Source organism: Stegostoma tigrinum, chromosome 7 (assembly GCF_030684315.1).
Source record: "Stegostoma tigrinum isolate sSteTig4 chromosome 7, sSteTig4.hap1, whole genome shotgun sequence".
Classification (NCBI taxonomy): Eukaryota; Metazoa; Chordata; class Chondrichthyes; order Orectolobiformes; family Stegostomatidae; genus Stegostoma; species Stegostoma tigrinum.
In genome coordinates this window covers 101,773,096-101,789,006 of record NC_081360.1, presented here as the reverse complement: position 1 = coordinate 101,789,006, position 15,911 = coordinate 101,773,096, and the positions used below count along the sequence as shown (strand labels likewise).

At 46.0% G+C, this 15,911-nt stretch overlaps 1 protein-coding gene across 4 annotated transcripts in view; it reads left to right on the top strand.

The window, feature by feature from the left end:
• LOC125454451 (anion exchange protein 3) overlaps window positions 1-15,911 on the top strand; it is a 169,663-nt gene that overhangs the window by 121,714 nt on the left and 32,038 nt on the right. For all 4 annotated transcript variants that reach the window (XM_048535249.2, XM_059647564.1, XM_059647565.1 and 1 more), the window contains 4 exons: window positions 1,313-1,522; window positions 5,677-5,825; window positions 10,255-10,449; window positions 13,178-13,375. In XM_048535249.2, the coding sequence (XP_048391206.1) occupies window positions 1,313-1,522; window positions 5,677-5,825; window positions 10,255-10,449; window positions 13,178-13,375 (752 nt within the window). The remainder of the gene's footprint in view (window positions 1-1,312; window positions 1,523-5,676; window positions 5,826-10,254; window positions 10,450-13,177; window positions 13,376-15,911) is intronic.

Sequence of the window (15,911 nt, the reverse complement as noted above, 5' to 3'; positions counted from 1 at the left end):
GTTGAGGCCCAAAACGTCAGCTTTTGTGCTCCTAAGATGTTGCTTGGCCTGCTGTGTTCATCCAGCTCCAAACTCTGTGAACTGCAGAAATTTGTGTAAAAATTTATTCATGGAATGTGGGTGTTGCTGGCAGGGTCATCATTTATTGCCTGTCCCTAATTGCCTGGGGAGCTGGTTGGCTTTCAAGGCCATTACAGAGGGACAGTTAATAGTCAATCGCATCACTGTGGATCTGGAGTCACGTAGATAAAACTGGGTAAATTCCATTCCACATTCCTTTGGGATTCGAACCCACATATGCCCCCACTCCATTGTAGCAGCCTGTCCTCTGCATCATCAACCACATTGCTGTGGGTCTGGAGTCACATGCAGCCCAAAGCAGGTGAGGGAGACAGATTTCCCTCCCTTGGGCATTGCAGTAATTCGTGATAAAAACTTAAAAGAACTGCGAATGTTGTAAATCAGGAGCAAAAGTAGAAATTGCTGGATAAGCTCAGCAGGTCTGGCAGCATTTCTTCTGTTTCTTTTCTCCTTCACAAATGCTGCCAGACCTGCTGAGCTTTTCCAGTAATTGCTGATGGTTGCCATGGTCACCATGGTGAGAACTAGCTTCATGTTCTAGGTTTGCGACATGATTTTAAGTTCCATTCTGATGCTCCCCCTTCTACCCTGAGCAATGCCCTAGGTCCCTGGGTCATACAATCTGGTGGCATTGCCAACGCACCACCATCAGCAGCTCTCTATGGAGTTGCAGGTACGTGGGAGTGGGCAGCGAGGCCCAGTGGATATTGAGACCCTTCCCTAAAGTCACCACATCGCCATCAATTCAAGTCCCGCTCCAGGGAACTGAGGGCAAAATTCAGGCTCATAAAGTGTGGAGCTGGATGAACACATCAGGCCAAGCAGCATCTCAGGAGCACAAAAGCTGACGTTTCGGGCCTAGACCCTTCTTCTGATGAAGGGTCTAGGCCCGAAACGTCAGCTTTTGTGCTCCTGAGATGCTGCTTGGCCTGCTGTGTTCATCCAGCTCCACACTTTGTTATCTTGGATTCTCCAGCATCTGCAGTTCCCATTATCTCTGATACAAAATTCAGGCTGTTCCTCCCAGGGCAGTACGGAGGGAGTGCCACGCGGCTGGGGGTGCTGGCTATCGGGATGAGATGCTGAACTGAGGCTGCTGGAAACCCCTTCAGGTGATAGTCCCAGATCCCATGGTCTCCTCATTGGGTCATGACAGGAAGCTCACACGCACACTTGGAGAGGTGGGCCACCCTACTTTATTACCCTGAGCTGTTCTGCTTTCTCCTTCCAGATATGTGTGGGGAAGTGAGGGAGGAAAGTGACGATGATCCACTGAAGAGAACGCGGATTCCGTTTGGGGGCTTGTTCCGGGATATCAAGCGGAGATATCCGAAATACATGACTGACCTTCGAGATGCAATGGACTGTCAGTGTCTGGCTGCAATCATCTTCATTTACTTTGCATCCCTATCTCCTGCTATCACCTTTGGAGGATTGCTCGGTAACTGTCTTATTCCAGGTGTCGCGGTGGGGGAGGTGGTCAGGAATCTCTTGCAAGTGCGTCACAACACTGTCCTCCCTCACACAGCCCCATCCCCATTAAGCTGCCTCCCCTCTATCCTTTACTCCCTCCCACCCACTTGCCCTTCTTCCTCCACTCTGTCACTTTCCTGTTCCTCCCCCCATCTCCCATTCTTCAACAACAGAGAGTCTCAGCTGGTAACAGAGTTAGGTAGAGCTCCCATTCTGGAATATCTTACACTCACCCACCTACCCTGCTCTGTTGGCTTGACAGAGAACCACACTCCTGAGAAATTGCACAATGCTGACATGTCTCCTCCCACCACCACCAGCTCCCCATCTCTTTGTCAGACCCAATTACCATATCATTTGACTCCTTTTGCAGTCCTGTATTTATTTATCTGGTGTCCCAGCTATTGTAAGCATATACTTGGATCTGAGCTCAGCGAGAGAGGTTGTACGTGGCTGTAGGGAAAGAGGACAGCAGTGGGCCTGCTTGTGGACAAAATGGGCTGAATGGCCTCTTCTTTTCTGCAACGATGCTGAAGTGAAGCATTCCTGTGTGCAGATTTCCAGTTACAGTCTTACCAGTGCCCTGAATAACGGAAAATAACCTCCCTCCCCACTGAATTTGGTTCCCCTAATAAACATAACATTTTATTCGCTTCAGAGATAGCAGGAACTGCAGATGCTGGACAATCTGAGATAGCAAGGTGTAGAGCTGGATGAACACAGCAGGCCAAGCAGCATCAGAGGAGCAGGAAATCTAATGTTTTGGGCCTAGGCCTGAAATGTCAGCCTTCCTGCTCCTATGATGCTGCTTCTTGTGCTGTGTTCATCAAGCTCTACACCTTGTTATCTGTATTTTATTCGCTTTCCTGGTTACTTGCTATACCTGTAGACTAAACTCCTGTGATACCCAGGGCACCCAGATCCCTCTTGTTATGGACCAGACAAAACCCCTTTAAAACATGATACAGAGATGACCCAGGACCTAACTTTGTCTTATTTTAAAGATAAGTGCCAGCTGTCATGTTCTCAATGCAATTCAGTTGGTCAAATTATCAGACTTGGGGCAAAATCCACTTTATTTAGTTAAAATGTAAACAAAATAAAGCTAAAAGAATGGGCTTAACCGTATCTCTATCGAAACACTCATCAAATAATACAACTTAATAACTATTCCAATATAGTAACATCCTATAAACACACCCTTGGCAAAGACAAATTGAGTAAAATATATTGTCTCACGTGTAATTCCAATAGCAGGAGGAGGACCGGCAGTTTTTAGCTGTAAGACAGCAAGAGAGAGAGAGAGAGAACGAGAGAGAGAAAGAGGGGGAGGAAGAGGGAGAAGGTGAGGGAGAGGGAGAGGGAGAGGGTGAAGGGGAGGTAGAGGGTAAGGGTGATGGAAAGAGTGATGGAGAGGGAGAGGGTGAGGGAAAGGAAGAGAGAGAGAGAGAGAGAAAGAGAGAGAGAGATAGAGTAGCTTTCCCAAACCCAACAGCTACTAAAACTTAAACTAAAATTCCTGTTTCTGTGGGAGTTTGAACCCACCCATTCAGGCTGCTTCTATTGTTCCAACTTAAAAAAAAAACCAAAGCCTCACAAGCTGTTTACTTCATTGGCTTGAAGCAGACCTCTGTCTCAATCTCTCTTCACAAAGAAAAGGATAGAATATACCCCATAAAGCCATAGTATCATCACAGTCTGCATCTCAGAGCTCTGCAACCTCTCACTATTGAGATAATATGCTTCTTCATCCTGTCAACATGGACAGTTCCTCCTTTTCTACACAATACTCCACTTACCAGGCCTTTGCCCACTCACATCACCTTGCTATACCCCTTAACAGATCTTTTCCCCTTTACTGCATGATGTGGCTTTAGTACATTTAGCTCTCATTTCTTTAATCCCTTCATCCAAGACATTGATATAAATTTTAAACAGTTGAGGTCCCAACACTGATCCCTGTGGAACATCACTCATTACGTATCCTGCCAACCTGAAAAAAGACCCATTTATCCTTACTTCCTGCTTCCTGTTAGCCAGCTAATCTTCATCCATTCCATTCAACACGAGGAACTCTTATTTTCCTCAATAACCTTTGATATGGCACCTTATCAAATGCCTTCTGGAAAGACCATAAGACATATGAGCAGAAATTAGGCCATTCATTGAGTCTGCTCTGCCATTCAATCATGGCTGATTAGTTCCTCAACGTCATTCTCCTGCTTTCTTCACGTAACCCTTGATCCCCTTGATAATCAAGAACCTATCTATCTCAGTGATAATGGGAACTGCAGATGCTGGAGAGTCGGAGATAACAAGGTGTGGAGCTGGATGAACACAGCAGGTCAAGCAGCATCTCAGGAGCACAAAAGCTGATGTTTCGGGCCTGGACCCTTCATCAGAGAGGGATTAAAGAAATGAGAGCTAAATGGACTAAAGCCACGTGATACAGTAAAGGGGAAAAGATCTGTTAAGGGGTACAGCAAGGTGACGTGAGTGGGCAAAGGCCTGGTAAGTGGAGTATTGTGTAGAAAAGGAGGAACTGTCCATGTTGACGGGATGAAGAAGCTTATTATCTCAATAATGAGAGGTTGCAGAGCTCTGAGATGTAGACTGTGATGATACTATGGCTTTATGGGGTATATTTTATCCTTTTTATTGTGAAGTGTCTAGGCCCGAAACGTCAGCTTTTGTGCTCCTGAGATGCTGCTTGGCCCGCTGTGTTCATCCAGCTCCACACTTTGTTACCTATCGATCTCAGTCTTAAATGTACTCTCTGACCTGGCCACCACAGCCTTCTGTGGCAGTGAATTCCATAGATTCACCACTCTCTGGCTGAAGAAATTTCTCCTTATCTCCGTTCTAAAAGGCCTTCCCTTTACTTGAAGGCTGTGCCCTCGGGTCCTAGTCTGTCCCACCAAAGGAAACATCTTCCCAATGTCCACTCTTGCAATACTTCCACTGGTTCCCCTTAACCCACAGCACCAGATACTTGTTCAAAGAACTCCAACCATACAATAGATCAGTAATTTATCATCATGTACTTTTACATGAGAAATACAGTGGAAAGGTTTATAAGTTCCCCCACGCCCCACCACAACACCCACCTCAATGACAGAAGTCATACATGATAATAGAAAAGCCGTAAAATTAAGACAAAAATTCATTGCAGGTCAATGAATGGCTCCTGGGCTCGGGGAAAGCCGATTAAGGAATTAGTTGAACATGTTTTCTCTTTGACGAAGCTGTCCTTCTGCCTGATCACCTCGAATTTATCCAAATTTTCTATCATAACATCTTTAGTAAGAACTTCTAGTATTTTTGCCATGACAGATGTGAAGCTACCTGGCCTGTGTTCTTCCTGCTTTCTACTTGCCTCACTTTTTCAGAAAAGGAGTTATACTAGCTATACAGAGGGGGCAATGGCCGAATGGTGTAATTGCTGGACTGCTACTCCAGAGACCTGGATAATTGTCTGGGGACCAGGGTTCAAATCCAGCCACGGCAGATGGTGAAATTTGAATTCAATAAATTACCTGGAATAAAGAATCTAATGATAACCATGAATCCATTTTCGATTGTTGTAAAAACCCATCTGGTTCACTAATGTCCTTTAGGGAAGGAAACTGCCACCCTTACCTGGTCTGGCCTACATGTGACTCCAGACCCACAGCAATGTGGTTAACTCTGAACTGCCCTCTGGGGCAATTAGGGATGGGCAATAAATGCTGCCTGGTTGGCAATGCCTTCATCCCATTAATGAATTTTTAAAAAAGCTGTTTCCAGCTGATAGGAACCTTCTCTGAATCTATGATAGATATTCCTTGTGAAAACAGCCAGGAAGGTAGATCAGTGGCATGTGGAGATGAGGATTTCTTTTTTCCCCGCATTTCCCTGTTCACAATTCACTCTTACTGCTGTGTGAAGGTCTGGTTTCACTCGGTAAACAGGAGGGGTGTGGGATTGTATATGGGGATGGGCCGTGGTGGGGTACTCTCTCTCTCTCTCTTTTTCTCTCTCTCTTTCTCTGTCTCTCTTTCTCTCTCTGTGACGATCCTGAGGCAGCTTCAGCACTGTTGTAAACCTTCCTGAATCTAACCAGGGCTTTTCCATCCTCTGTAGGTGCGAAGACCGAGGGGTTAATTGGGGTTCCGGAGTTAATTGTCTCCACATCGGCGACAGGAGTGGTCTTCTCGCTGCTGGGAGCCCAGCCCCTCCTGGTGATTGGGTTCACAGGCCCCCTGCTCGTGTTTGAAGAGGCATTCTTCAAGGTAAGCCTGTTATCAAAGTCCTTTCACCCATCACCCACATGCTGGCTCATTTAAACTGGCTCCCAGTCCAGCAACACCTTGATCTTAAAATACTCATCCTGCTTTTCAAATTGGTCATCCTCACCCCCTCCTCCCTATCTCTGTAACCTCCTCCAGCCCCTACACCCCCTCCCTATCTCTGTCACCTCCTCCAGCCCCTACACCCCCTCCCTATCTCTGTCACCTCCTCCAGCCCCTACACCCCCTCCCTATCTCTGTAACCCCCTCCAGCCCCTACACCCCCTCCCTATCTCTGTCACCTCCTCCAGCCCCTACACCCCCTCCCTATCTCTGTGCCTTCCTCCAAACCTGACACCTTCCCGACTTGTTTGAGGTAATTTCCAAGCGCTGGGGACAAAGCTTTGGGTGGCACGGTGGTTCAGTGGTTAGCCAGGGACCCAGGTTCGATTCCATCCCGGGCAACTCTCTGCGTGGAGTTTGCACATTCTCCCCGTATCTGCGTGGGTTTCCTCCCACAGTCCAAAGATGTGCAGTGTAGGTGGATTGGCCATGGGAAATTGCCTGTAGTGTGCTGGGACGTGTGGGTTAGGTAGGGAAATATCATGGTACAGGAATGAGTCTGGGTGGGATGCTCCTCTTCGGAGGGCAGTATGGACTAGTTGGGCTGAATGGCCTGCTTCCATACTGCAGGCATTCTATGATTCTATGACAAGACTCTGCGATGTTAGATTAAACTTACAATGGCATTAGTTACCCCTGGAGGCTGGTTAGGGGAATCTCACTCAATATGACCTTGCGGTGCTAGTATTGAAGGGCCGAGTGGTCCACGATAGCTTTGTATTGCTGGGCTGGGCCAGCAATTGTTGCTGATCCTAAGTACCCTTGAATAAAGTGCCTAACCTGAATATTTCAGATGGCAGTTTACATGTCAATCACATTGCAGTGGACCTGGAGTCACGTAGGCCAGCAGATTTCCTTTCCTAAAGGGCAATAGTAAACCAGATGGGTTTTTTACAATAACCTACAATGGCTGCTCTGCAGTAACATTCCCATGATGCCATTATCTCCCTATTTCAGTTTGGACTGAATTTTCTCTCAAAACAGCATCAGCTGAGTGTCCAGGGGAGCAATGATCTTGTCATATTATCACTAAACTATTAATTCAGAGACCCAGGTAGTGTTTGAATCCTGCCACAGCAGACTGTGGAATTTGAATTCAGTCAAACATCAGGAATTAAGAATCTGATGATGATCAAGAAACTGACATTAATTGTCAGAGGAGGAAAAAGCCATCTGATCCACTCATCCTTTCGGGAAGGAAACTTCTATCCTGGCTGTGACTCCAGGTCAACCACAATATGGTTAGCTGTTAAATGCTCCTCTTGGTAATTAGGGATGAACAATAAATGCTGATCCTAGCCTGTGCTGCTCACATCCTATGAATACATTTTTTAAACAGTTGCATGAACAAGAGGAGGCCATTCAGTCCCTTCAGCTGGTTAGATCGTGGCTGAGTACCTCACCGATTCTTAAAGCCTTAATGTCCTCTAACAATCTCCATCTTGAAATGGTCAATTCACTGCTTTGTCACAACAAGCATTTTGGGAAAAGAGAGTTCCATATTTCCACACTCCCTTGTGTGAAGAATGTTCCCTTTGTTAATTCATTCACAGGAGGTGGGTATCTCTGGCTGGTTTAGCATTTATTACCAATCCCTTGAGAAGCTGGTGGTGAGCTGCTTTCATGAAACACTGCAGTCCATGTGCTGTAGGTTGACCCAGTGACAGTGAGGGAACGGCGATAGATTTCCAAGTCAGGACGATGAGGGGCTCGGATGGGAACTAGCAGGGGGTGGTGTTCCCATGTGTCTGCTGCCCTTGTCCTTCTGGAGGGAAGTGGTCGTGGGGTTGGAAGGTGCTGTCTGAGAATCTTCGGTGAATTTATGCAGTGGATCTTGCTGATGGTACACACTGCTGTTACTGAGCATCGGGGGTAGAGGGAGTGGGATGTTTGTGGATGTGGTGCCAATCAAGCGGCTGCTTTGTCCTGGATGGTGTTGAGCTTCTTGAGTGTTGTTGGGGCTGCCCCCATCCAGGCAAGTGGGGAGTATTCCATCACACTCCTGACTTGTGCCTTGGAGATTGAAGGATTTGAAGGGTCAGGAGGTGACTTGCCTGCTGCAGTATTCCTAGCTTCTGGCCTGTTCTTGTAGCCACTGTGTTTACATGGATAATCTATTTGAGTTTCTGGTCAATGATGATGGGACTCAGTGATGATTGAATGTCAAGTGATGATGGTTCAATTCTCTTATTTCATAGAATCCCTGCAGTATGGAAATAGGCCATTCAGCCCATCAAGCCTACACCAACCCTCTGAAAAGTGTGCCAACCAGACCCACCCCCCCTACCCTATCCCTGTAACCCCGCATTTCCCATACCCAGTCCACCCAGCCTGCACATCTTTGGACTGTGGGAGGAAACCGGAGCACCCGGAGGAAACCCACGCAGACACGGGGAAAATGTGCAAACTCCACACAGACAGTTATCTGAGGTTGGAATTGATCCTGGGTCCCTGGTGCTGTAAAGTAGCAGTGCTAATCACTGAGCCACCGAGCTGTCATATTATCCCTTATCCCCTTATTGGAGATAATCAGTGCCTGATATATATATGTGTTTATATATAATATATACATTGAGTGAATGCTACTTGCCACTTGTCTGCCCAAGTTTGGATATTGTCCGTCCCTTGGTTCCTGACACTGACCTGATTGTCCTGGTTCAACGTCTAAGGGTCTGGCTCCTTGTTTTAGAGTCATACAGTGATACAGCATGGAAACAGGCCCTTCGGCCCAACCTGGTCCATGCTGACCGTGGTGCCGACTCAGATAGTTCCAATGGCCCACATTTGGTCCATATCCCTCTTAAACCCTTCTCATCCATGAACCTCTCCTAATGTTTCTTAAATGTTGCTAATGTACCTACTTCACCATTTTCTCTGGCAGTCCATTCCATATATGCACCACTCTCTGCATGAAGATGTTGCCTTTTGGGTCCTTAAATCTTTGCCCTCGCACCTTAAACCTGTGCCCTCTAGTTTTCAATTCCCCATTCCTGAGAAAAAGACTGTATGCTCTCATCCTATCTCTGCCACTTAAGATTTTATACACCTTAATAATGTCACCCCTCATTCTCCTCAGGTTCCAAGGAATAAAGTCCTATCCTGGCCAACCTCTCCCTATAACTCAGGCCTACTAGTCCTGGCAACATCCTCATAAATCTCCTTTGCACACTTTCCAGTTTAACTATCTCTTTCCTATAACAGGGTGACCAAAACTGTACACAATACTCTACGTGTGGCCTCACCGATGACTTATATAACAGTAGCATAACGTCCCAACTCCTATACTCAATGCTTCAGCTGATGAATGCCAGTGCACTAAATGCCTTCTTCACCACCCTGTCCATCTGTGACACCACTTTCAATGAACTATGCCCTTATACCTATGTACTTGTTGGGCCAAAGGGCCTGTTTCCATTCTGTAGGGATTCTAAATACCCCTATGTCCCCCTGTTCCACAACACTCCTCGGGACCTTACCATTTACTGTATAAATCCTATCTTGGTTTGACAAAATGCAACACCTCACACTGGAGGTGTGTATTGAATTGCATTTGCCTATCCTCAGCCCACTTCCCCAACTGATCAAGATCCCTCTGTAATTTTTAATAGCCTTTCTCGCGATCAATGTGCCTCCTAATAATGCATCACCCGAAAACTTACTAATCATGCCTTGGACATTCACATCCAGATCATTCATGTAAATAAGAAATAACAAAGGTCCCAGCACTGATCCCTGTGGCACACCACTAGTCACAGGCCTCCAGTCCGAGAAACAACCTTCAACTCTCATCCTCTGCTTCCTACCATCATTTTGGAGTCACCCTGCCAGAGAACATCAATTCTCTGTGCTATCACATCCTTTAATCATCTTAAATGCCAACATTAAACTACCATATAAACTCCAAACTTGGGGGAGAGGGTTTGGGGAGGGGCTGTTGTGGGGCAGTAGTAGTATCATTTCCTCTGAGCCAGGATCCAAGTAGTAACATCTTTGAATAGATTGATTAAAAATATCAGTAATCTCCACATCTCAAGAGTCTAGAAGCCACATCTGTGCACCCCATCCTCGCAGTTAAATCCATTCAGCTCCGACCCATCATCATTCTCCAGAAGAGCTAGGTGGACAGTAGGAAAATCCTTCACAGAACATGGCCTCCACAGTGTGTTTGGAATGAACCTACATTCGCATTGTTCTGTTTTCAGAGGAGCTGCAGCAAACATCTTGCAGTTTCATGGATAACCTATCTCTCCCTTTTGTTCCCCATCTCCTCACTACCATCACCCCTCCCCTGCTCCTCCCACATCGCCAGTTCAGCAAGACCCAGAATGTGGACTACCTCACAGGTCGCGTGTGGATTGGCTTCTGGCTCATGGCCATTGTGATCATCACAGTGGCCTTTGAGGGCAGCTTCCTGGTGCGCTACATCTCACCTTTCACCCAGGAGATCTTTGCCTTTCTCATCTCCATCATCTTCATCTACGAAACCTTCCACAATCTTTATGAGGTAAGTGCCAACTCTAGTCAGGTCAAGCCTATGTCAAACAGCCAATTAGACTTCATGGCCGAGGTATTTTCTCTGATTTTGGGCTCTGCTCTTTCACAAGGACATCAGAGCCTTAAAAGTGGTGCAAAGGAGATTGACCAGAATGATGCTGTGGATGAGGGATGTATGTGAGGAATTTAGGGAATAATTGTTTATTAATACAGAACTTGGATACCAGAGGAAAGGGAAAACAGGGTTTTTATTCTATGAGAGTTCTGAATCTGATTGAAACGGTCGTTGCAATGGAGAATGCACCAATTAATGATGACTGTCATTAACTGCCAAGCTTTGTTTACATTTTAAACCAGGCGGGTACCTTTGATTGGTTCTGAAAACAATCGAACTCAGTATGTGTAAGTGCACAATGTTGTGAATCTGACAGAATGTAGAAAATTAGTTGTCCGTTAAAAAGGACAAGAATACACAGAATACCTATTCCAATTCGATAAAATAGATAATAACCATTCTCTGGTTCACTTCTCAGCGCAATTCCTCGGCCAATCAGAATCAAACTCTCTAGTTTAAAATTTCTAAAAAGTTTGGCAGTTATCTGTCAGTCATCTTTAGCTGTATCATTCTCTATGGTAATGCCTCTAATAGCAAGAGTCCACTTCCCAACCAATCAGCACCCTCTTCTTCCACAATGTAAATGTTACTTTTCCTTTGCTTTGTTGTTGTTACATGTTATGCTGATGAGCGCAAGGCCAAAAATGAATCTTTTCTCTTGAACAATATTTATGTTATGAGTCTGGGATTGTTCTCAAGTCAGAAAGTGCTAAGGGGACATTTGACGTAGAATACTGGGTTCTATTCTTTTCAGAACCAATCAAAGGTACCCACCTGGTTTAAAATGTAAACAAAGCTTGGCAGTTAACTGACAGTCATCATTAATTAGTGCATTCTCCATTGCAACAAAACTTTCAATCAGACTCAGCACTCTCCTTTCATAGATAAGGAATTTTGTTTCTTGAAAAATCATTCATGGGCTGTGAGCATATTTAGGATTGGGCTCAGATTGGTTCTCAGGCTGTTCCCTACTGTCCTTAAAAACGTGGTGGTGAGATGCTTTTATAAATACAAATGAGAGGCTTTGAAGTTGCAAAGTAGGGTCACTGGACCCAAAATGTTAACTTTACTTTCTGTCCACAGATGCTGCCTGACCTGCTGAGCTTTTCCAGCCATTTCTGATTTTTGTCTTCAGTTTTTTGCACCTGTAGCTCTTTTGTTTGAGAAGCTTGTTATGCCATTTCTGATTAGTCTCATTGCTCTGGGTCTGGAGTCACACATAGGCCCAGGCCAGGTAAGAGGCAGCGGATTTCCTTCCCAAAGGGATGTTAGTGTCTCAGATGGGGTTTTACAACAATCTGGTAGTTTAGTGATGTCTCTTATTGAGACTGGCTTTTCTTTCCCTGTGTATCCAAATAAAGAATTCAAGTTCCACAAGCTAGGATTCAGACCTCTGTCTCTCAGATTATTCGCCCAGACCTCTGGTGCTATACCATTATCACAGTGAAGTCACATATCTGTTGGAAAGCTGTTTCAGTGGGGTGGGACTAATTGGATAAATCTTTCAAGGAGACAGCATACGAACAAAGGGCCGAACAGCCTGTTAAGACATTTGTGGCTGACCTTGTAACATAGGATCAGGAGCTGGCCTTCAGCCCCTTGAGCCTGCTCAACCATTCAATGAGGTCATGACTGATCTGCAGCCTAACTCTATGTACTTCCCTTACGACTGTATCTTTAATACTTTTGCCTATCAAAAAAAACTGTCTCAGATTTGAAATTAACATCTGATCCAGCGTCCACTGCCATTTGTGGGAGAGAGTTCCAAGCCTCTACCACCCCTTGTGTGGAGAAATGCCTCCTAACATCGTTCCTGAACAAAGTCAGAAGTCAGATGACACCAGGTTAAAGTGCCAACAGGTTTAACTGAAATCACCTCACCTGACGAAGGGGCAGCACTTCGAAAGCTCATAACTTCAAATAAGGCTACAACCTGGTGTTGCATGATTCCTGACCTTGTCCACCCCAGTCCAATGCCGTCACCTCCGCATGGTCTCTCCTGAAAGGCCTGACTGTAATTCCCAGACTATGCCCCAGCTCTAGAATCTTCAACCAATTTCTCTTTATCAAACCTGTCTTTTCTTGCTGGTATCTTGAAGACCTCAATCGGATCACTCCCTAACCTTCTAAATTCTAGGGTAAACAGGCCTATTTTGTTTAATCTCTGATTATAACGTAACCCCTGACCTCCGGGTGCCGTCCTTGTAAAGGTGTCCCGTGCCCTCTCCAAGGGGTAATCTGTCCTTCCTAAGGTGTGGTGCCCAGGTTTGCCCTCAGAACTCCAAATGGGCGCTAATCAGGGTTTCGTGTACCTTTTGTGAACGTGTGTTTTTAGGATCGCTCTGATATCCTCAGCAGCAGCAGCTCTGTAATAAACGGCAACCTGGGAAGAGAGAGAGGTGGGAATTACAGAAACCCATTGAAATTGGAATCAGAATTGGGTGAATACTTCTAATGCTTGCAAGCCTCAGAGAAAGAGGGCCAGAGTGGGACTAAGTACGTATCTCCTTCAAAGTAGGGTCAGTGCACACACAAAGTGCTGAATGGTCTCCTTCTGCAAGAGTAAATGATTGTACCATCCATATGTGATGTGTAACGCTAACATTTTCCTTCCCATCTCCAGGTCTTTGAGGAGAACCCTCTCCTGAAGACATATCCACCCATCCCTCAGGTCAAGACCAATCTTAGTCACCAGTTAATACAAAGTGACCAGCAGATGCAACCCAACACTGCCCTGCTCTCCCTTGTCATGATGGTTGGCACATTCTTCATTGCGTATTTCATGAGAAAATTCCGGAATAGCCGATTCCTCGGAGGGAAAGTGAGTATGTGGGATGGTGACCTAGAAGCTACTGTGTTGGGGTAAATTGTGTTTGCTGATGCCCTTCAGGGAAGGGAATCTGCCATCCTTACTCAGGCGGCCTACACGTGACTCCAGACTGATAAAGAAAGATCACAAGAAATAGGGTCAAGAATTGTAGGCCATTGAGCCTCTCAAGCCGACACTATCAATCAATCACACTCCTCACATCTGTTTTCCTCCCCTTTCCCCGTAACCCTTAATTCCCCAACTGACGGGGGAAATTTCCCTTAAATTGAGCAGCGGGAGTGGTGAGAGTGCGTGCCGGGGGGCAGCCGGGAAGATATGTTTGAGTGTAAAGTAGTTGCCTCGGAGCAAAGGCTGACCAGGAGCAAACGCGGACACAGGGACTGCTGGGTAAGTGAGCTCATATATTCGGGGCATTGGCTAAACCCAAAACACTACACATGTAGTGTCTCCCACACATCCTCCACCTCTAACCGAAAAAATAAACAGATTCTGTGCGGAGGGTTGGTAAGGTAAGCTATTTTTAATTCCTTCTCGTTAGCTCTTTTGGCAATCCAGAGTTGACGGTATGGAAGCTTGCATGCTCCTCTTGTAGAGTGTGCGAGGTAAGGGTCACTGCAGGTGTCCCCTCGGACTTCACTTACGAGAAGTGCACCCAACTCCAGCTGCTCACAGACTGTGTTAAGGAACTGGAGCTGAAGATCCCTCTGTTCCTCCACACTGGAGCTGAATGAACTCCGGATCATTCAGGAGGTGACAGGGTGATAGAGAGGAGTTATAAGGAAGTGGTCACACCCAAGACACAGGAAAAAGGTAACAAAGTGTGGGGCTGGATGAACACAGCAGGCCAAGCAGCATCTCAGGACCACAAAAGCTGACATTTCGGGCCTAGACCCTGCATCAGAAATGGGGGATGGGGAGAGAGTTCTGAAATAAATAGGGAGAGAGGGGGAGGTGGATCGAAGATGGATAGAGGAGAAGATAGGTGGAGAAGAGACAGACAAGTTAAAGAGGCGGGGATGGAGCCTGTGGAGGTAGACCAGTGGATGTGGTGTATATAGATTTTAGCAAGACATTTGATAAGGTTCCCATGGTAGGCTCATTCAGAAAATAAGGAGGCATGGGATCTAGGGAAATTATGCAGTCTGGATACAAAACTGGCTGTCCAATAGAAGACAGAGGGTGGTAGCAGATGAAAAGTATTCAGCCTGGAGCTCGGTGACCAGTGTTGTGCCACAGGGATCTGTTCTGGGACCTCTGCTCTTCATAATCTTTACAAATGGCTTGGGTGAGGAAGTGGAAGGGTGGATTAGTAAGTTTGCCGATGACACCAAGGCTGGTGAAGTTATGGACAGTGTAGAGGGCTGTTGTAGGTTGCACCAGGACATTGACGGGATGCAGAGCTGGGCAAAGCAGTGGCAGATGGGATTCAACCTGGAGAAGTGTGAGGTGATTCATTTTGGAAGATCGACTGTGAATGCTAAATATACGGTTAGTGGCAGGATTCTTGGCAGTGTGGAGGAACAGAGGGATCTTGAAGTCCATGTCCATAGATCCTTCAAAGTGGCTACCCAAGTTGATAGGATTGTTGAGGAGGCGTATGGTGTGTTGGTTTTCATTGACAGGGGGATTGAGTTTAAGAGCTGTGATGTTATGCTGCAGCTCTAGAAAACCCTGGTTAGATTACACTTGGAATATTGTGTTCAGTTCTGGTCGCCTCATTACAGGAAAGATGTGGAAGCTGTAGAGAGGGTGCAGAGATTTACCAGGATGCTACCGGGACTGGAGAGCAGGTCTTATGAGGAAAGGTTGAGGGAGCTGGGGCTTTTCTCATTCGAGTGAAGAAGGATGAGAAGCGACTTGATAGATGTGTACAAGCTGATGAGAGGCATAGATAGGGTGGATAGCCAGAGACTTTTTCCCAGGGCAGAAATGACTGTTAGGAGGGGGCATAATTTTAAGGTGATTGGAGGAAGGTATAGGGGAGATGTCAGAGGTAGGTTCTTCACACAGAGAGGTGGGCGTGGACTACGCTGCCGGCAGTGGTAGTGGAGTCAGATACATTAGGGACATTTAAGTGACTCTTGGATAGGCACATAGAGGATAGTAAAATGTAGGACATGCAGGGCAGATTGATCTTAGAGTAGAATAATAGGTCAGCATAACATTGTGGGCCGAAGGGCCTGTACTGTCCTCTACTGTTCTGGGTATAGTGTTCTACATTTGATCAAGAATCTATCTATGTAAACCTTAAATATACACAAGGACTCAGTCCCCACAGCTCTCTTGGCAAGGAGTTCCAAAGACTCATAACCCTCCAAGATAAGAAATTCCTCCTCATCTGAGTCTTAAATCGGTGTCCCTTTATTCTCAGACAAAGTCCTCTGGTCTCAACCTGTTTAGCTTTTGCTCAAAAGACAATCCCTCCAAAACAGGGATTGTCTGAGTGGACCTTCTCTGAACCGCCTCCAATGAAATTATATCTTTCCTTGAGCAAGGACATGTAAACAGCTCCCGATGTGGTCTCCTC